This window comes from Citrus clementina, unplaced genomic scaffold, assembly GCF_000493195.1.
Source record: "Citrus clementina cultivar Clemenules unplaced genomic scaffold, Citrus_clementina_v1.0 scaffold_4, whole genome shotgun sequence".
NCBI lineage: Eukaryota > Viridiplantae > Streptophyta > Magnoliopsida > Sapindales > Rutaceae > Citrus > Citrus x clementina.
The window spans coordinates 6,203,156-6,226,698 of record NW_006262274.1 but is presented as its reverse complement, the minus strand read 5'-3'; the positions used below and the strand labels follow the sequence as shown (position 1 = coordinate 6,226,698).

At 33.2% G+C, this 23,543-nt stretch overlaps 1 protein-coding gene across 1 annotated transcript; it reads right to left on the bottom strand.

Moving 5' to 3' along the window:
* Positions 1-21,243: 21,243 nt before the first annotated feature.
* Positions 21,244-22,860, bottom strand: LOC18044783 (malonyl-CoA:anthocyanidin 5-O-glucoside-6''-O-malonyltransferase). The gene has a single exon (XM_024185970.1). The coding sequence runs from the start codon at positions 22,723-22,725 to the stop codon at positions 21,274-21,276; it is 1,452 nt and encodes a 483-aa protein (XP_024041738.1). The 5' UTR covers positions 22,726-22,860; the 3' UTR covers positions 21,244-21,273.
* Positions 22,861-23,543: the final 683 nt, after the last annotated feature.

Below are 23,543 nucleotides of genomic sequence, written 5' to 3'. Positions count from 1 at the left end.
AATAAATTTTTAATTTTTGTGATATTAAAAATATAATTAAATAATGTATTATTTAATTATATTATAATAATTAATATAGAAAATTAATTAATATGTAATAGTTAATATAAGTAATAATAAGTACTTCAATAGTATATAAAAATAAAAGTATAACATAATATTACATTATTTAATTATATTATAGTAATTAATAAATAAAAATTTATTATTATTTAACAATTTAATATCACTAATATTATATTTTTTTAATTATATTACAATAATTGATATATAAAAATTAATTATTTTTAAATAATTTAATATAGCTAATAATAAAATATTTAAATATGAATAGAATTGAATATCACTAATATTATATTTTTTTAATTATATTACAATAATTGATATATAAAAATTAATTATTTTTAAATAATTTAATATAGCTAATAATAAAATATTTAAATATGAATAGAATTGAATAATATTTTCTAAAATTAATAGTAATATAAATTATAGAACTCTTACTTGGATTATTATTCATTCTATTAGTGAATATGTTATCATTTTATTATTTTATGATTATCTTGTCGTCTTATTCTATCATTCTAAAATGACTTAAAATAATCTTGTATGTTTTAACTGTTTATTTATGTTGTGATTTTATTTAGAGATTATTTGATTAAATTATTTATTTCAATCTTTATTTCACATGTTATATATTTGGAAAATGCTGAAAAATAAATGTTATACTACCAAAAATTTAAGGCCATGGGATTCAATCTTTATAAAGAATGATAATATTTTTTAACATGGTAATAGTTATGTTGGAGTTACTCTTTTAACATAGCCGAACTATTTTAATATTTATACTAAAAAATAATGTTAAATTTATAAAATTTAAGACTGTTGTATTTAATTTTTTTAAGTATTAATAAATATTATTTTTAAATATATAATTTAAATTAATCACAAAAAAGTTAGTACAGTACAATGCACACTAAACATAATATACTTAAAAATTAATACAGTACAATATAGCACCAAATATTATACAACATTATTATAATACAATGTTAATACAATCCAATATAATACAATACATCTGCACTGACATAATGCAATACAACATAATATATTATAATATGTCAAACGTACCCTAAAAGAGAAGTATGCACTATATTAATAATTAATTAACAAGTACTAATAGATTGTGCATAATTCAGTCCCAACAATATAATATTCATCTATTAGATGGAAGAATATTAATTTTTTCGGTTATAAAATTCACTACCTTATAAATAAATGAAATAATACAATTGGACTCAAATTTAATCATATCGAAACTGTAAAATAATTGAACTTTCGATCCTAATATTAACTATTGATTACTGATGCTTACTTATTTGGCATTACAATGAAAAATTAAATGACCAAGTCCTATACTAATACATTAATACTAACTGATATCTTCCCCTTATTTAATTACAAATATAGCAAATATAAACAATGTAGCCAAGAATCATTGCGCCACAATCACCAGAAGGAAATGGAGATAAGAGGCAGTTACATGCTTATGTAAATATATTTTCCAATATAAAGGACAGAGAAGCAATATATGAAAAATTGCCAAAATAAGAAGGTGATCTTTATCACACATGCATAGAGACTGCATCAAATCTTTTTTTTTCTTTTTAAATTTACGTCAAATCTTCTTTGGGTATGGAATACTGGTGGTTATTTGGTTATAAATCATATTAATATAAATGTGAATACCCAATAACTTATGAATCACATATTCAAGTCCATTATGCAGCACTAGTTTTCCATCTTTTGATTCATGATAAAAAATACAGACAATATAAACCATAAGATAAGATACTATTAAACAAACGCAATTTCACTAACAGCTGAGAACCTTTCTTGAACCTTATTGGAGAGCAGAAAAAGATGAAGCTAGCTAGCAATGAGTTATGTACGTACATTACGAGAAATCATTAACCATATAACATTCAGATGATGTTATGTCATGTATATGTTCGTTTGAACCGCACATATTATTTGTTTATTAATTGATTATACTATCCCTTGTTATCATAGACTTTCTCATTTGTTACAAGCATTAAGTTTTCAATATAAAAACCTAGAGTTTCACTTCAGAAACTATCACTTCACCCCAAATGGCCACGGTTTTTGCTACCATTTTTCTTTCATTCAACTTGCTCATAGTTTCCTATGATAAAGGAACCCAACAAAGCAGTTTCATACTTCAAGTTCGAAATGCCATGAAACCGTCTGTTTTTTTCTGATAATGAAAATTGCTACAAATTAATCCTCAAAAGTCTAATTCCTCTAATTCTCTGTACTCTCAACCTCCAAACAAACAACAGCAGCTCATCCATATTTACAAAACTGTCTTTCATGGCTTCTCCACAAAGCAACCCCGCAACAAATTCCAAGAACACAAAACTCCTAGAGAAATTCAAATACAGAATACATTCATAATCACCATATAAACTTAATAAATAATTGCACTTAATCGAAATCATAATTAAGCACCCTGTTAAATTTTGTCATTCACAAGGTAAACAAGAAAACAATCCGGTCCCGAAAGCAAATTAAAAAAAAAAAAAAAAAAGACCGGGATTCAATTTTGAATGCCATCAAAACCCCACATTCTATCTTTATTATGTGAATATATTACAACAATAAATTCATTACAAAAAAAAACCCTTCAGACAAATTCCAATCATACCACTATGCAAAGAAAGAAAATAAATGAAAAAAGTAGAAAATAGAATCAATAAACGAGACAGACCAGGTTGGCTATTGAGGTGAAACACTTCAGATTTAAATCCCAGCTTCATGCAAGCCATGTTAATCACTTTCTAACAACTAAACGGTCTTGGTTGTCATTAGGGATATGAATGGAGCGGGTTTGGGGCTGGGATCATGATGTCCATTTCTGTCCAGAATTTTGTGACCTTTCTCGAGCTCGTCCCATACCTAAAATATGGTATTTGGGACCGAATCTAAGATATCTCCGATAATCCCGAATGGTGGCGCGGATTGTGCTAAGTGTATAAGCTGAGGCTGCTGAGCTGGCTGATGACGTACTGAGCTGCTGAGCTGGATTGGGTGGTTATTTGGTTTTGATTTAGTTGTAACAATTTGTCCAGCTGGCACGTTATGATTGGAAGGCTTATTAGTTAGTTAACGTTGCATCTTTGAGCTCTGTTTTTGTAATCAGTTTTCACTGTAACTATAAATAGTGGTTAACATAATCATAACAATGTAATTCAAGATTCTAATCAATAAGAATTTTCTCAGCTAAAGTTTTCTTTCATTTTCTCATTTACCAAACACCTTTAATGATTTTAATATGGTATCAGAGCAAACACTTATGTCTGGATCCAATCATATAGCTTCTTCCTCACTCTCATTTCATTTTGTTCAATCTGTAAAGCTCGACAGATCAAACTATCTGGTGTGGAAGGTGTTGAGTGTTAGAAAATGCATATTTATAAAGGAGAAAGCCGTCATTTTACATTTCAAGTCTTACTAACAACCCTTACTTTTATGTATTTAACCTTCTTGTTATTTAATTACATGTGTTTTATTTTAATTAAGTATTTTATGTATTTTAGGGGCATAATAGTCATTTCACAATAAATGAGAAATCAGATGGCAAAACGGACATCACTTTTGAACTCAGGACGGTCGAAAACCTTAGGAGGAGCATAAAAGGAAAAATGGCACTGTTCACTTGTACGGTACTATTCATGTGTACGGTACTGTATACCTTACTGTTCACGACACTGTTCACATAGACGGACCGATGACGTGGCATTGACTGATGAGGTGTCACGATCCTGTTGGACTAAAATTCTTATATACTGTTGATGGTGACGTGGCAGCATATCAGTGGACGAAAAATCTCGCATACGGTGCATGCATCACACAAGATTATTTTCAACCAAACCGCGTTACTGTTCATCCGGGTCAAACCGCGTTACTGTTCAAAGTCGGGTCAAACCGTGTTACTGTTCATCCGCGTGGTCAAACCGTGGACTGTTGACTGATGACGTGGCGCAATCTTGAGCGTCCAAACTGTTTTTAATCCGATGGCCATGATTTACTCCATGTATCTATAAAAAGGGGGCCTCCCCCCCTAATTTGATATCTCTGAATCCATTTTCTGTAATTCCCTCTCCATCTTGTATTTTCTTCGTATTTTAATAAATTTTCATTTTGCCCCTAGTTCAACTATGAGTGGCTAATTTTCTTTCAAGCTTGGGTTGAAGGTGACGTCTCAACATGTGTCATGGGCTTAATTTGGTAAATTTATTTTCTCTTCCCCTCTAGTTTTTGTGGATGTTTTGACTTCTCGTCGATAAATAATAATAATCTTGTCTAGATACCGCCTTGGTTACACCGGCTCTCTAGTATAAGATTATTATTATTTGGCACGATAAGCCCTTAACACCATATTGATTAGAGCGTGGTTCATGAGGTGCGGATTCCCCCCTCATGATTTAATTGACATTAATACGGATTATTTAGCCCATGATGCATATTGATACGAATCCAGATACCCAAGTATGTCATTTCAATAGATTTCGCTTCAATTTATTCTCGCCATTGCAATTCCAATTTTAGAATCTCAATTCCAATTTTAGGATAATTTAAATCACTTCCACCACAATTTCAACCACCCATTTACAAAATTAATTCTACATATAATTAAAATCCACCTCCTCGTGGGATCGACACTCGTCACTATTGATCTATACTACAATAGATTCGTGCGCTTGCGAGTACATTAAAATTTGCACAACAGAAGGCTCAAGTTAGAACATCAATCATTGCTAATGGACTTGAAAGCTTCATCAATGGTGAGAATTTGTGTCCAGAACGTTATCTCACTGAATCAACTCAAGAACTTCGAAGATCTGGAGCTGAAGCTTCACAGAAACAAGAGAATCCAGATTATGCCTTATGGATGAAAACCGATAAGCTTCTGCAGAGCTGGATGCTGTCGTCAATGGTGGATAACGTGTTAATCATGGTGATCAACTGTGAAACATCACTTGAGCTTTGGGAGATGCTTGCTGAAATCTTCATGTCACAATCTAAAGCAAGGTATCTGCCTTTGAAAATGCAACTTCAATCAACAAAGAAAGGATCACTCTCAGTAAGTGATTATTTTAATAAGATGAAGAAAATTGCTGATAGTTTGACCATTGGAGGTAATTCAGTTACTTCAAATGACTTGATTATGCACTTGCTCACTGGATTAGATGACAACTATGAATCTTTAGTTACAAATATACTTACTAGGCTGGAAAAAGAGAAACTCACTGTTGAGGAGGTGTATTCAATGATGCTTAGTCATGAAACTAGGCTTGAAATGAACAAAGGAAAATCTCATAATGAATCTCTACATGATATGACAACAAATTTTGCTCAGAAGAGCCAAGGTTATAATAGATCTGGATATAATCAGAAAAATGTAGGTGCTGGTGGTTTTGGTGCTTATGATAATAATCAGAACAGTAGTACTGGTCCTGGAAAAGATGTGTGTCAAATCTGTTTCATTCCAGGCCATGTAGCTTATAAGTGTAAACACAGGTTCAATCAGGGTTTTATTCCAAGAAATAGAGGTTTTGATGCTTTTAGGCCAAGAGGTGGAGGTCAGAATTATAGAGGATTTTCTGGAAACAATCAAAATTATTTTGGCAGAGGGTCTAGGTACAATGGCTCTGGGTACAATGGTTCTGGTTTTGGTTATAGATTCAGGCCAAATTTTCCTAGACAAGCTGGACCTTTCTTTGGCTATATTGCTTATCAGAATCCAGGTATCATGAATCCCCAAGGTGCTTTTGACTTTCAAAGTGCAAATGGTGCATATAATGGGACTCAAACGGCAAACATGTATGCTGGAAATATTGGTATTCCTCACAATGTACCTCCCTCTGCACAATTGGCAAACTATAGCAGTGTAGCTGATACAACCTGGTACATTGACTCTGGAGCAACTAATCACATTGCTCAAGATGCAGGTATATTATCTAAATACTCAACTTACCATGGCTGTGAAAAACTGCATATTGGAAATGGTATGGGATTGCCTATTCATAATGTTGGATCTGTTGCTATTAAAACCTTGTCTACAGAACCTATTTACCTTAATCATGTTTTACATGTACCTGCAATTACTAAAAACCTTATCAGTGTTTCCAAATTGCTTGCTGATAACAATGTTTTCATTGAATTTTACAACCATGTCTGTTTTGTTAAGGACAAGACCTCAAGGGGATTGCTAGAGGAGGTCTTTATCAAGTTTCAAGTTTAAATGCAGTCTGTGATAACTCAAGTTCTGTTATTCCAATGTCCACCTCATCTGAGTCTGTTTTCAATCCAATAAGTCCATTGTCAGCAGTACCAGTGTCTATGTTTACTCAATTGAATTCATTTGATACTGAAACTTCTCCTCTTCAGGCTGTAAATAGTTCTCAATTCAATAAGAATGCCTCTGTGGCTCATGTTGCTTCATGTAATAAGACTGTGGATTATAGTTTACTGCACAAAAGAATGGGTCATCCCACAATTCATGCCTTAAAACAAATTGTGAAATGCCTGGATTCAATTTTTGTTCTTTCCAAAGACTCAAAATTACAGTTTTGTGATGCTTGTCAACTAGGCAAGTGTCATATGCAGCATTTTCCTTCAATAGAAACCTCAACCACTCAGCCCCTTGAATTGTTACATGCTGATCTTTGGGGACCAGCTCCCATTACCTCTTCCCAAGGATATTCTTATTATCTATCTATCCTGGATGACTACACCCGATACACTTGGATATTTCCTCTTACTGCAAAATCCAAAACTCTGTCAGCCTTTATTAACTTCAAAACCATGATTGAAAATTGTCTGAATTTAAGAATCAAATGCTTACAATCTGATTGGGGTGGGGAATTCAGGCCTTTTGTATCATATCTTTCTGAACAAGGCATACAATTCAGACATCCATGCCCTTATATACATCACCAAAATGGGAAAATAGAGAGAAAACATAGACATATTGTTGAAACATGCCTCACCCTTCTTGCCCAAGCTCACTTGCCACTCAAATTCTGGTGGAATGCATTTCATACAGGCACATATCTCATTAACAGACTTTCTACACCCATTCTCAATAATAAATCACCATTTGAGAAACTAATTCACAAACCACCAGATTATACATTGATGAAAGTTTTTGGTTGTTCCGGTTACCCTTATCTCAGACCTTACAATCATCATAAGCTCTAGTTCAGAAGTGAAATGTGTGTCTTCCTTGGCTATAGCTCCCTTCACAAAGGTTATCAGTGTCTACATTCCTCTGGAAGGGTCTATATAAGTAATCATGTTACCTTTGATGAGTTCTCTTTTCCATTTAAGTTAGCTGTAAAATTTTCTACAAAGTCATGTTCTGATTCTTCACATGAGTCTCCTTCTTCCAAGCCTCTTGTCTCATTTACATTATCATAGACTGCTGCACAACTTGATAGATCTTTCTCTCAATCTGCACCTTTAGCAACTGTTTTACCTTCCACCTCAAACTTGTCCAGTTCAGAAAACCAATTGCTGTCTCATACTCTTAGTCCTATAAATCAGCAATCATCTTCTCAACCTCTTCATCATCTATCTCCACATTCACAACCCATAATTGGACATTCCATGACTACTCGATCTAAAAATGGAGTCTTCAAACCAAAAAAGGCCTACCTAGTTGATTGTAATCCTAAGCCAACAGAACCACTTACAGTTTCAGCTGCTCTCAGTGATCCAAAGTGGCTTCAAGCAATGCAAGAAGAGTATCAAGCCTTAGTTAAAAATCAGACTTGGACACTTGTTCAGCCTACATCACCTGTCAAAGTTGTAGGAAACAAGTGGGTATTTCGAATTAAACACAATGCAGATGGTAGTGTTTCCAGGTATAAAGCCAGACTTGTAGCAAAGGGCTTCCATCAAACTCAAGGTATTGATTATAATAAAACCTTTAGTCCAGTGGTGAAGGCTTCTACAGTTAAACTTATTTTAAGTTTGGCTGTTCTTAATCACCGGTCACTAAGACAAGTCGACATAAACAATGCTTTCCTCCATGGCTATCTTACTGAAGAGGTGTATATGCCTCAACCTCCAGGCTTTGTGGATCAATCCAAACCTACTCACATCTGTAAGCTTCAAAAGGCATTATATGCTCTTAAACAAGCCCCTAGAGCTTGGTTTGATAGACTAAGAACAGTGTTGACTAATCAATGGGGATTTAAGAATTCCAAGTCTGATAACTCTCTATTTTTCCAGAGGATTCAAGGTCATCTCTTGCTGGTATTAGTCTATGTTGATGACTTCATTGTAACAGGTTCAGATTCTATACAGATTCAGCAAGTTATCACTAATCTGCAGACTACCTTTGCTCTCAAAGACCTTGGAGAATTGCACTATTTTCTTGGTATTCAAGTTACCAAAACTGCCACAGGGTTACATCTCTCTCAGACAAAGTATATAGCAGATCTTCTCAACAAAGTTAAGATGCAAGATTGTACTCCTTGCTCTACTCCCATGGCTGCCAATGTTCCACATACCAAAACTGACAGTGACTTATTTGCTGATGCAACTTTGTATAGAAGCACAATTGGAGCTCTTCAGTATGCTACCTTGACCAGACCTGAGATAGCATTTCCAGTCAACAAACTCAGCCAATTTCTAGCTGCACCAACAACCAATCACTAGCAAGCATGCAAAAGGATTCTTCAATATCTAAAGGGTACATTGCATATGGGATTACAGTATTCCAATCAAGGGCCCTTACTTATAGATTGTTTCAGTGATGCAGACTGGGCAGCTGATAGAGATGATCGAAAATCAATTGCTAGATACTGTGTTTACTTTGGTCCTAATATGATCTCTTGGTGTTCAAAGAAACAAGGAGTGGTTTCTCTAGCAATGGCAGCATCTGAAGTTTTGTGGCTTAAGTCCTTGCTGACTGAAATTGGTATTTCTCTTGCCTCTACTCCTGTCATTTGGTGTGATAACCAGAGTGCTGCTGCCTTAGCAAGTAATCCCAAATTCCACTCCCGAACTAAGCACATAGAACTTGATGTTCATTTCTTGCGAGAAAAGATTGCTAATAAGAGCTTCCAAGTTAGTTATGTTCCCAATTCCCATAACTCAACTGATATCCTCACTAAAGTTTTAGCTTATCACCTTTTTCATTATCTAAGAGACAAGCTCACCCTTACCAATCCAGGTTGAGCTTGAGGGGGGATGTTAAGTGTATAAGCTGAGGTTGCTGAGCTGGCTGATGACGTACTGAGCTGCTGAGCTGGATTGGGTGGTTATTTGGTTTTGATTTAGTTGTAACAATTTGTCCAGCTGGCATGTTATGATTGGAAGGCTTATTAATTTGTTAACGTTGCAGCTTTGAGCACTGTTTTTGTAATCAGTTTTCACTGTAACTATAAATAGTGGTTAACATAATCATAACAATGTAATTCAAGATTCTAATCAATAAGAATTTTCTCAGCTAAAGTTTTCTTTCATTTTCTCATTTACCAAACACCTTTATTGATTTTAATAGATTGAAATAATAACAATTATACCAAAAGCAATGGTGATCATAATAAAACCTGCCACCAAAAAGGAAAGAAAAAAGAAAATAAATAAATAAAAATACAAATTGTGGGTTTTGTTCTCTTCATTGTGAGTAAAATTTTTCATCCATTTGGGAGCTTTAATTGTGACTACACCCCGAATCCAAATTAGTCAAGACCTACTGCGGTCGCCGAAAACCGGATGGTTTAAAACAAAAAAAAAAATCAGCTTTTTGGAGATGGTCCCAAGTCTAAAGTGGAAAAATCAGGAAGCAGGATTGGTTACTGCTGATTGTTATGCATGGATAAATGCACCGTTTGGTCATAACTAATTAGGGTGTGTTTAGGAGTGAGTTGTTGTACCTTTTAAGCTGCAGCAACTGTGGAGTAAAAACTACAACTGTGGAGTAGAAGTTGAGAAAAAAAATTTGTTAAGCTGCTAAAGCTCATGTACAAGTGTTACTAAACATCTTAGTAGCTGGACTTTGACAGCCTTAGTAGCTGGGCTTTGGCAGCCCAATAACTTCACCACACTTCCAAACGAGCTATTAATATAGTTAGAGTGTGTTTGAGAGTGAGGTGTTGTACCTTTTAAACTGTAGCAGCTGTGGAGTAAAAACTACAACTGTGGAGTAGAAGTTGAGAAAAAAAATTTGTTAAGCTGTTAAAGCCCATGTACAAGTGTTACCAAACATCTTAGTGGCTGGACTTTGACAGCCTTAGTAGCTGGGGTTTGGCAGCCCAATAACTTCACCACACTTCCAAACGAGCTATTAATATAGTTAATAAGCACTTTTATAGTTATTTATTATCCTTTTATTAAATGTTTGTTAGTTTGTATTGAAATTCTCTCATTGAAAAGGAAGGAATCGAAGATTAAACGTCACGTGTTTTTTCTTTCTTTTTCTTTTTTTTCCATATAGTTGGATTTTGTGGAATCATAATTCCGAATTTTCAGATGAACTGATTCTTGATTACATGAAGTGTTGATATTATAGGATGATTACTCAAACGTGTGCAGAACCTCTTTTTCTAAAGGAAGGGCCTTTTTTTAAAGTATTTTGAATAGAAAGGCTTTCATTTGGAAAGAATATGGATATGTCGAAATATATTAAAGGTGTTCAAAATACTTTTAAGAACTGCAAGGCTAAGCGTACAGACTATTACTATTAGTACAAACTTAAGCTAATAAGTCATTCAAAGTATTGGTTGCATGCATGATTGTCACATACGCCCATATGATATATGTTTAATGTTACATTTTCCAAAATTTTATCTTAAAACTACAATCTAAGCTAAATGATATGACGTTTATTCACAAGTTGGTCATATAAGACATGACACATCTTTTAGAATGAAATTTAAGATAATATTTTAGAATATCTATGATTATTATTTCATTAATTATATTAAATTTTATATTTTAATTTATCCAACTAATTTTTTTTATTGACACATCAATTTATATCCATGATAGCATTTGAGAGTAAAACATTTAATGCATAATACTAATGGACTAAAATGTAATTCTCCATAAATGTCTATATACCATGTATTATAATGTTGATTAACAAGCATATAACCTTCTCACCTACAAGATGTTATTGAATTATAAGAAAATCTTAAGGGGCATTAACAGACCACATTATTTACGTGTCCATTTAATTAATGAAATTTTGCCATTTTAAAAGAATTGTAAGTTGGGTTACTAAAACTGATATTTTTGAAGACCCCAGGAATCATCAAGCAGATACTGCCTAATATATAGGAAGAGGTGGTTCATTTCCACAGACAAAATCATTTTCTGAATACAAGTTAGATAAACAATCAGCCATAGAGTTACCTAGTAATAATTTTTTTTTTTTTCACTTATACGCTTTATTTTGAAATTGACTTATCATAGTAATGATTGTAATTAATTATAAGAGAGGATATATAAAATGTGTCATGATTTTATTAGATTATCGTCCTTTTGACATTGCGCCCCTAAAAGTCTGTTCACTGATCTGAAAGCAAAAACCATGAGACCATTGGCCTTTACCATATTTCTTCAAACAACCGTCGTCCCATTTAGCTTTCTTGCACTCTTCGCCCTCATTCAACTCTGTCGTGTACATGACAGGCAAAAGTGATGATGAAGAAACAATAGCCTCATTTCCCGAAGCACTGGAAAGAACAAGCAAAATAAAGGCAGTGAAAGTGAGATGCTCTCCATGGCGAAATTTTTTGTTAAAAACCAAGTTGATGGGTTGATAATTACTCACACTAACTTCTATTTATAATTTATACTCTACATGGTTTGACTAAGCAAGCACAATCTCTGCATTACCTGACTTTGAGTCATACGATGATCACTTTCAATTCTAACATTAGTTCTTATCTGTATAACTTTTATTTTCAACGTCTTCTTCTATATATATATATATATATTAGAGGTTGTAACTATGATATTCTAGGATACTATACCCCCCCACAACTTGAATACTGTCAAATAATTATATAATTCTATTCATCTCACGATATCCAGGGACGTTGAAAATTAGAATCATAAAAATTCTAAAACTATTCAAATATCCTACTATTAAAAGTTTTAGAACCTACGTATCACTTCTCCCAAATTGATTTGAAAGAAAATGAATGAGAGTAGCAAATGTTTTTCTAATTTGAGAAATTTTAGAATATCTCTGATGTAATTTAGAATTTCTGCTAAGGATAAAAATAAGTAATGATCTTCTTTGATTGTTTGTTTTATTTTATTAAACTATTCAAGTTTGAGGTTCATCTAAAAAAAAAGTTACGGTCTTTTTTTAATTAAATGAACCTAACAAAGAGTGGAAATAAAATTAAATAAAAAAACTCAATATTACAGCCCAGGGTGGGACATCAAAGCCTTACTCCAAAAACAATGATCATAAACAAAATTAATAAAACCTCTAATTCGGATAGCCCATTCTATCATGAAAACGAGGACTACAAATTTCAGCCGGAGGAGCAATCCACCAATGTAATGAAGAGACCAACACCCAAATGAGCAAGATCATCAGTAAACATATTGCCTTAATGGAAAATATAATTCAGAAAAGAAACTAGAGCAAGAACCCAAAGGGGAAGCAAAAGTACGGTAGAAAGCACCTGAGTTATCCCAAAAAGTACCTGCAGCAACTGAAAGACCAGGTATTTAAGAGCCCTGCAATTTTTTGGAGAGATGCCAAGAGAACAATGAATTTTCAAATCAACCCGAGAATAAATAAAGCCAGGGCAACTTTAGCTTGAAATTTGCAATTGAGCGCAACAAGACGAGGTGACGTGGTGCACTGAAGATGTGGTGGTTTTAAAGATAATTATATTACGAGCTTTCCGAATTCCGTACTTGGGAAGAGAATTGCTTGGAAGTGATTATCATCCATTAGTCCGTGTTAAAGTCAGAAACCAATTGAGATACACCAAAACAAGCGAACCACCAAGACCAGGACTGTCTAGCAATAGCTCGTTGAGAAAATATATGAGTATCAGGAGCACCCATTACCGAGGCTAAGGAAAAATCTTGTCGTTGAAAAATGTGTCTATTATTAACCGATCTCCAAATTAAAACTGATATTTTAGGTGGAGTGTGCTTAGAAATTCTGTCGCGCTTGTGTCTAAAGAAACTCATAGCTGTCAGCAAAAGAAAGGTTGCCAGAAGAAGAATTCTCTCAAATTAACTTGTCAGGAATCCCAGGAGAGGGCAAAATGATGGATGAAATATCACGAACAAGGTCAGGAAAAAGAGTCCTGAAAGTTGAAACTGGAAGGGAACTGCCAACATTGGTCTTTAATAACACATGAAACTGTAGAATTTAAATTCCCTTTAGAATCGTCAACACCAAAAAGCAGAGAAATAGGAAAATTTAACCATTCGGTATGCCAAAAACAGATTGAAGTGCCATCTCCAGCAAGCCATCGAGAACAATCATAAAAAGCAGAAAAGAAGACTGAGAGATCTTGGAGATCATACTAAATGGAATAATCTTGTAACGGGACTGGAAAAACGAACCCCAAATAGAATTTCGATGATGGGAATCCCAAACGAATTTTAGCGAGCGTAATTTATCCCTTGAGATAGTAACAGCCTTTCCAACCTCATAATCGACTGACTAAATATAGTTACAAGCGTCTTCGACAAGTCCTTAAGAAGAGAAATTGGCCATTTACGAATACGGAAGCTGTGAATTGAAGTAAGATACTTTGGAAAACCGATTGAACCAGTTAAGCCCTCCCTGCCATAGATAAAACCTTAGCCTTCCAACTTGACAGTTTAGAGACTGCACGATCCGCTAAAACATGAAGAACAAGCTTCCGGGTTTAACACGGATAATTCGCACTCCTAAATAAACAAAAGGAGCGACATCTTCCTTGAAACCAGAAATATTACGCACCAAAGTTCCGCGATCTTGAGAGTAGTTTACAGCGTAAAAGGCACTCTTGTCTACACTCATATGTTGGCCTAAAATAGCTGCATAATGCTCAAGAAAGTTCATTAGATTACAGAGCGAACCGACATCACATCTACAAGATAAAATAGCATCGTCAGCATATAAAAAAATATATATATATATTCCATGAGATAAAGGCTGACACCCTCTCGGCTTAGAGATTGGTCGCATCAGCAATACTCATGTTGAGAAGCAGATAATTCTACCGACTATGGAATTCAGGCTCTCCGTAATGATTTTAGGGATAATTTTAAAAATAAAATTAACCAAAGCAATATATAGGCCTATACTGAGAAATAAAGTTGGCATCAGACACGTCAGGAATAAAAGTGAAAAATAGAATTAAAATTTGGGTAAAAGTTTATTTAGGCCCTATATTTTAATATTAGTATTTATTTAGTCCCTATATTTTTTAAAATACCTCAAAACATCTCTACCATTAAAGTATTGATACCCCAACCGTTACTTTTTATTTTTTTAACTTACTTTTACAATATTACCCTTTTATAATAATTTTTTTGTTTGGACATTAATAAAAATAAAATAATTAAATTACCAATTTAACCCTAAAAATTATATTAATTTTTAATTGTCAAAAATTAAATTGTTAAAAATTGTATGCAAACTATCAAGTGTGCAAAACTACAAATGGTGCTTGCAAAAAAATTAATATATATATTTTTTTATTTTTTTAAGGTTAAATTGGTAATTCAATTATTTTTATTTTTATTAATGTCCAAACAAAAAAATTATTATAAAAGGGTAATATTGTAAAAGTAAGCCAAAAGAAATAAAAAGTAATGGTATGAGTAGGGATGGCAAAATAACCCGGACCCGGACGAACCCGGATAATCCGGACCGGGTTGAACCCGTACCGGAATGTAAAAAAATCCGGGTCCGGAATAAATTTTAATAACCCATATATATCCGGGTCCGGGTCCTGGTTTAGGTTAACCCGGACATCCAGAATCCGGACCCGGATATCTAATTTTAATATTATTTTTTAATTAATTTTATTGATTAATCTAGATGTGTTATTGCTTGGAAATGTATTAACTTTTTATTTTTAGAATTTTAAAAATTAATATTGATTCATTGATCAGGGTTCAAAACCCGGAATCCGGAAACCCAAATTTTTACGGGTTGAACCCGGACCCGGGTGAAAAAATCCGGGTAAAAAAATCCGGGTAAAAATTCGGGTTAAAATTTGGGTCCGGGAAAAAGAAAATGGTATCCGGGTCCGGATCCGGAAAGGCTAAACCCGGACCCGGACCCGGATTTTGCCATCCCTAGGTATGAGTATCAATACTTTAACGACATGGATGTTTCGAGATATTTTTAAAAATACAAGGACTAAATGGACATTAATCTTAAAATACATGGACTAAATAAGCTTTTACCCTTAAAATTTTGAGGGAGCCAAGAGTGCAGGAAGAACTGCCTAACCACTAAAACCATCAAGACCGGGGGCGCTATTAGGATCCATAGAAAAAACAACACATTTAATTTCCTCAAATTCCGGAATTGTCGAGAGTAAGGCATTAGAATGCTTACCAGTGGAATACAAATCGAAATAGAACTCAACGACATGATTAGCAATAAGTCGTTGCTCCTCTGTTAAAACCCCATTAATATTAAAGTTCTATTTGAAATTGAGGAGCTATAACTTAAAAAAAGTTATAGCTGTTGTGGAAAAATGTTGTAAAATAAAAATTAATAATATGTAGTAAATATAAATTTTAAATAATAATTTTGACAAAATTATCAAAAATATAATGGATTTTCTATTATACAAGTGAAACATCATATCAACATACCTTCTAAGTTACAGCAGTTAGTAATTACCAAACATTTTAGTGCTGCACCTTTTAAATTACAGCTGCTGAACATCAATTCTAAACGCATCCTAAGTCTAACCATTTTAGAGTGGGCTGACTTTATCTTATCATACATGTAAAAAATTTAGAGCTAATAGAAGAAAACGAAAACATTTTGGACTAGAAACAAGGGAGACCACAACAAAACCAACTAAAGGAAAGTGATTTGAGCTTACCCTTGGAAGAACATTGTTGAGTACTGGAGAATATATATTTATACAGAGTAAAATTATCATTTTATGCTCCAAATCTTACTAACATTTTCACTTTTACGTGTTTAAATTTTCTAAGATTTTATTATGCGTGGTTTATTATAATTTAAGTATTTTATATATATCATGAATGTTTTGGCCATTTCATGACTATCGAGAATCGCCAGTAAACAGATGACATTTTTTAACTCAAGACAATCAAAAACCTTAGGATGAGCATAAAATAGTATTTGGTATTGTTCATGTATACATTACTGTTCACATATACGACACTTCACAAGTACGACTAGGGGTGTTCGCTAATCGGATTTTACGGATCGGACATCAATCTATATCTGATTTATAATTTTGCAGATTATAAATTTTTAATCCAATCTAATCCACGGATTGGTGAAATTCAATCCAAATCTAATCCATACATCTACGAATCGAATGCAAATTTGACCTAATCCATATCCAATCCATCACTTTTTGGATTGGATTGCGGACTGAAAATTTTTAATTATGTCCAATCCACGAACTAACTAAATAAAAAAATTACTATAAAAATAATTTTACTACCGATCAAATTTAAAATTAAATAAGATTTAAATAAATTAATTGTTTAAATAAAGCTAGAAAATATATTTAAAGTGTCAAAATATAACACACCAAAACGAAAAAATCTCATTTTTTTAGATCAGTACATGAAAATTAATTATTTAAGAAGCTATATTTGTTTATTTAATTATTTTATATTTTATATTTTATATTATTATCGGATAAGATATAATATAGTGTTAATGTAACTATATTTTAACTTATTTATTTACTAGTAAATACTAATGCCATATTTACAAGTTTTATTTTTTTAATTAAATAAATACTTTTTAGTTTTTGGCGGATTTGCGGATTTTTTCGAATTTAGAAGTAGATCCGTATCCAATCTACCGATTGTGTATTATCAAACTTTCAATCCAATCCACAGATCGGGTTTCTACAAATTAGATTTCTAAGGATCAGACAGATTGAACAGATTGGATTAAATTTTGAACACCCCTAAGTACGACACTTTACATATACAAACCGATGACGTGGCATTGACCGATGATGTGGCAGCATCCTATTGGACCAATAGTGTGGCATAACTGATTATGTGGCATTGATTGATGATGTGGTAAGATGATAGTGGACAAAACTAGTGATGTGGCATTGACTGATGATGTTGCATCATCTTATTAAACTGAAATGTTGAGGTGGTGTTGACTGATGATGTATTCCAACCAATCAAACTTGCCATGTAGTGCAATCCTGAGTATCCGAATTATTTTCATCTGATGGTCATGATTTATTTATTATATCTATAAATAGAGGGCTCTCCCTCCTAATTTGACACCTCTTAATTCATTTTTGAGCTCCAATTTCTGTAATTCTCTCTCCATCATGTATTTTCTATGTATTTTAGTAAAATTACTATTTTACCCATAGTTCAATTATGAGTGGCTAATTTAGTTTCAACTTGGGTTAAAGGTGAAGTCTCAACATGCTCCATGAGCTTAATTAGGTAAGTTTTTTTTTCTCTCTGATGTATGTGGTTTTTTGGCTCATTGTTGACAAACAATTTATCATGTCTAGATTTTGCATGGTATATCAGCTCCCTAGTGAAAGATAGTTACTGTTTGGTACAATGAGCACTTAGCATCATATTAATTAGAGAGAAAATTTCCCTCTAGTATTTTGTGGGTCGTCTTAATTCAGTATTGACAGAGAGTGTATCTAAGCTATTTAGTGGATGGTCTTGTCACGTTGTCAACAGAATGATTATTATTGTCTGATACAGCGTGTTCTTGATACCACACTTAGTGGAAGATCATTACATCTGGCATACTAAGCTCTTGATACTATATTTATTGGAGTGAGGATTATGAGGAGAGGAAATGCCCCCTCATGATTTAATTGGAACTAAAAAGGAAATATTAAGCCCATGGTGAATGTTGAATGTGAATTTATAAATTCAAGCGTTTCATTTGCATTGGTTTTATCTTTAATTCATTCCCGCCATTTTATTTTAAATCGTAAGATTAAAAAAAAATCACTTCCAACCAACTCACATTTACACTTAGAAAATTAACCGTACTCACAATTAAATCAACCTGCTCGTAGGATCGACACTTGTCACCACAAAATCCATTCTGTAATAGATTTGTATTCTTGCGAGTACAATAAACTTTGCATAACAAGCACTGCATGAAGTGGTAGGCCAAAAGTCCAACAAATTTGGATTTTGGAAGATCAAGAATATGCTTTGTCTCTGTTGATTAATTATCGATTAAATGGGCATGTTGCGTTGATCAATACTTTTCAAAATATGAGGTTGACAAAAAAGGATTTCAAAACAAATTCTTTCGTTTCACATGTTAGGTAGTATTTTGTCCAAATTGCCTAAATATTTAACTTAGTTTTCACCAATATCTCAAAAATCATTAAAACACTTAAATTAAAAAATGCTAGAAACTATCATTAGAAAGCAATTGATTACCGGTGCGAATGTTTGTGAATAAATTTTTTTTTTAAAAAAAAGATGAGTAATCAGCATATTACACTATCTCGAGAAGCATTATTGTATTATATAGAGGATATATTGTTTTCTCTTTGTTACTGTGATCATCCCTTTTGATCATGGGGAAGCTGTCCATCTAACTTCCATGCACATATAATTTATGTAATACGTGATTTTCCATTGACAACAATAGCATGACTTACCTTACACTTAAAATCACAAATAAGCTGTCCATTAAACTTCTAACGTTTCTTATTTTTGTAACTCTTACTTTTGTCGTCCTTGCTTCATTAATCTTGTGGAAATAATCTAAAATCATTTTGTGAAGATTAATACTAAGGATTCTAATAATGGAGTTTCAATTTGAGTTTTAACTGACGTGGTATTTATCTAGTAGATAGTAGAATATTAATTTTATCCGTTATAAAATTACTATCCAATAGATGAATGCCACAATAAATTGAGTTTCGAGACTCAAGTTAGGACTAAACTATTGGGATCCTAAATTCCCAATCACTCTTGTTTTTCGAAATTTTATAGAAAATTTTATAAAATTTCTTCTAAGCTAATATTCTTTCCTAGGATTTATAGAAAATTTTATCACGTGTTAATATGAACAAAATTATATATTTTATTAACTTTATTTAATAATTCTAAATCTAACTAAACAGACAAATTGCCAATAACTTATTGTTTTCTTTTCTTCAGTCGTCGTTCTTTTTCTTCCCCCACCCAACACCCCCCTTCCCCCCAAAACCAAAAGCCAGCCTTCACTTTCATTCATGAAACGATGTGTAAGTTCAACGTTATTGATTTTTGGAAGACTCCCTTGGATACCCAAATTTAAAAGATATTGGCAGGAAAGAACTCATTCATAACACATTTATTATTTATATACTTCACAATTCTATTACAACTTAACCCATCGTATTAATAAATTATTCAAATTTAAACATTAACAATTTAAATGAGATGTGATTTAAGTTTCTAAAGTATGCATTAAATTTATACTAATGTTGTCAGGAGAAAAAGAAGCATGCACGCAAGAAGCAAGCTGGAGCAAAGTAGTTTAAAGCAAGAAGCATAGCATAAATAAGATGTCATGGAGCCAGAGTGACTTGAAGCAAGAAGCATGGCATCAATAAGATGTCATAGAGCAAAGTGATTTGAAGCATAAAACATGACATAAGTAAGATGTCATCGAGTCAAAGTGATTTGAAGTAGGAAGCATGACATAAGGAAGATGTCATGGAGCCAAAGTGATTAGAAGCAAGGAGCATGGCATAAGCAAGATGTCATGGAGCAAGAATGTATGTGAGTTGGAAGCATGTGGGCATTATGTAAGCATAGGAACATGGACCAAAGAAAGTTCTATTGCGGAAGAAAAATCTAAAGTTTCGAAAACTCAATTTGAGAAGGAGATAAACAGAGATTTCATATAAAACTCTAATTAAGAACTAAAAACTGAGGAGAACAAGGATTATCAATGACTTAAGATGCCCAAAAATTGTATTATAAATAGAGAACCCTTGATGCATAGGGAAGACAAGCAAATAGTTGAGCAAAAAATAAAAAATTGTAATTCTCATTGAACAGTGAAAGTTGCTCTTTCTATTCCCGTGAACATAAGTTAAATTCTAAACCATATAAGTTCTTTGTGTTTTGTTCTTTATATCATCCCGTTTATTTAATTTTCTAGTTGACCCAAAAACTAGCGTCAACAACTAATATTAGTCAATTGATAATATTGTACTAATATTTTTAAATGAACTCGAATTTTGCATAAAATGATTGGTTAAAAAAATAGAAGATGTGGCTACAAGCCCAGTGGCAACCAACGCTTATGAGAGGGCGGGCAAGTTCTAGTCTCAACTTGATGATCATGAGACTAATATTTCCGGCTTAATGAAAATAAAATTTTTATTTTTCTACTAATTTATTAGATTTCAAATTTTCTTCATTTTTCCGTCTTTGATTATTGTGTAGATGAAAAAAAAATAAACAAGGTCTTTATTAGATTTTACAAGTTAATTTTATCGCAAAATAATCTGACCCTTTTTTAATTAAAGACGACAATATTATTATGTTATATATATATATAGAGTAATGATACAGCCACAAACTCTTGTACAAACTTATTTTGTACAAACTGATGTGGTATGATAAGATTGGTTGAATTAAATATCACTTAGCCCACATGATTTATTTTTATTAATTTATATTTTCATTCAACCAATGAATTAATGCCACGTCAGTTTGTACAAAATAAGTTTGTACAAGAGTTTGTGACTGTATCATTACTCATATATATAATGTACTTTTGCAAGGAAAATTCAATAATTAGTTTCACATTAGCTGGAATTTCCTAAGCATACACACACATGTTAAAAAACTCTTATTTTTTAACTAAAATTGCAGCTCTAACTACTTTTAATTTATTATTTAGTACCTAAAATATAAATAGGCGTGCAACAAAAAAAACACACACATACACACACACACACACACACACATATATATATATATAACTAGCTAAACTCATGGCATAACATGTGTACTTCAAAGATCTTTGAGGGCATCAACAAAGAGAGAAGCAAAAACCTCCATTTGTTGCTTCTCCAAAACAACACCAATCTCAAAACCACCACATCCATCTCTAGTCTCGGCTAAAGAAATAGCTCCCGTTGTATCTATAGACACAACCTCCACCTTCTCGGGCCTCCCCCACCCGAAATCAGACCCGTAAACATCAAAACGGTTGGATCCGGCCACAGATATCTTTAACTGTTGTGCCTCTCGCATCTTTGCCATTCCGTTTAAAAACTCATCCTCTGATCCTAGAACAGCACCCCGCTTTATCCCTTTGATCAAATCACTTAACTTGTGTGCAACAAAGGCAAACCCATTTTCCTGCATGAAACCACTTGCTTTCGCTTCCCCAAATTCTCCACCAGTACAGTTGCCGAAATAATTAGCAGGAATTGGAGGATCCAAACGGCTCCTACAATCCGTTGTTATCACAAACCTAACAGTTGTGTTAGCTTCTACATCTCTGGCTTTAACCAGCCAGACAAACACATGAGCACAAGTAATCACAAAAGACGACAAATACTGTGCACCGCCTTGAGTGGAGTAAAGTACTTCGTTTACTTTATCCCTCAGTTTGTTTATGTCTTCACGGTTCAATTCAAATGTCATTCGGACCAAGTTGGAATAATAGTTTTCTGGTTTAACAGGCATAACATTCAAGCTTCGCCTGTTGGAAGAAGATCCGGACATCCAGTGTTTGAGGTAGATCAAGTCGATCCCATCCGGGTCTTTGACGACCGTCCGGTCAAAACATGGGGTTAACTCCGGAGGCAAGTACGTTTGTTCTTGTTGTTGTTGTTGTTGTTGTAATTTTAATTGTTTGCACAAATAAGCCCAAGATTTGATAAACAAGGTTGTACTTTTGCCATCAAGAACTGCATGGTGAGCTGAAACGCCAATCGAAAAGCCCTGATTCGGAAACAGTGTTATTTGGATAGCAATTACCTCAGCTTTATCTTCAGTGATCGAAAACTGGGGCACAAGAGGATGATATTCAGCAGCTTCACGGATTCCATCGCCAGAGACGCGATCAAAGTCGGCATCGGAAGACTCAGCAACTACGAATGAAACGCCGTCGCATTTTTGGTCAGGGAAGTAATAGACGGCTGGCTTTGGCTCCAGCTCCGGCCACATGATGTGACCGGCGAGAGGGAGATAGTGAAGGAGAGCGAGTGAGAGAGAGTGCTTCAGCTGTGGAAGGATCTCCGAATTGAATCTGATTGAATCAGTGTCAGATGTTTGATTTCGATAGAAGAAGAGGCGCTGCACAGGAGGGAACTTAAACCATTTTGTGTCGAAATAGGTGAGAGCAAGAGCAGTGGAGGGCAAGGGATTATCATTTGTTGATGCCGTTGAGTCGAAGAATGGGGTGACTCTAGTAACCTCTCTTATTTTTACACATCTGCTGCTGATGATATTCATGATATTGATGATGATATACGTAGGAAAAAGAAAGGAAAATGAAGCCAAACCCAAATTCTAACACTCGCTAGCTTTTTAATTTCTCTGTACTTTTGTTAATTTGTGTTGTTGAGGTGTTGAGTGCATGCTACATTATGCATATGTACATTCATTTATATATATATATATATATATATATATATATATATATATACACATGCATACATATGCTTTTGAGCACTAATTAATGTACCTACTGCTGCCGCGTCTTCCTGTATTTTGGTTATGAACTTGTTACTATAATTTAATAGCTCGATTAATGAAGAAATAGACAGGAACTTCTCTTTTATCTACAAAATCTAACTAAATTATTTTCATCTTTAATTTGCTAGCCACAATTTTTGTCCTACCAAACGATCCTACGTACCAAACGTTCATGGAAAGTCTCTCTTGTACCATTCTACCAACACGTTCAACCACCATCTTTCGTTTAAATTTATAAAGGAAAGAAAAAAGATTAAAAAAAATTTTGCCAAGCATTATTTTGGCCTGTATTCATTTCTTCATTTTCTCTTTTAAAGAAAAAACAAAAAATCAATTTATTGTGTTCTTCGATTTTCATTTTACATTGCAGGGTGCAATTATATATGAGAGTAATACGGTCACAAACACTTTTATATAAATGATATTGTATAAACTAATACAATATGTTATTGTTGATAGAATTAAAAATATAATAAGACCCACATAATTTATGTTTAAAAATATCCAATAAAAATTACTTTAAAAAAAAAAGAACAAGAAAATATCATTTGAAAAATAATATTATACGCGCCCTA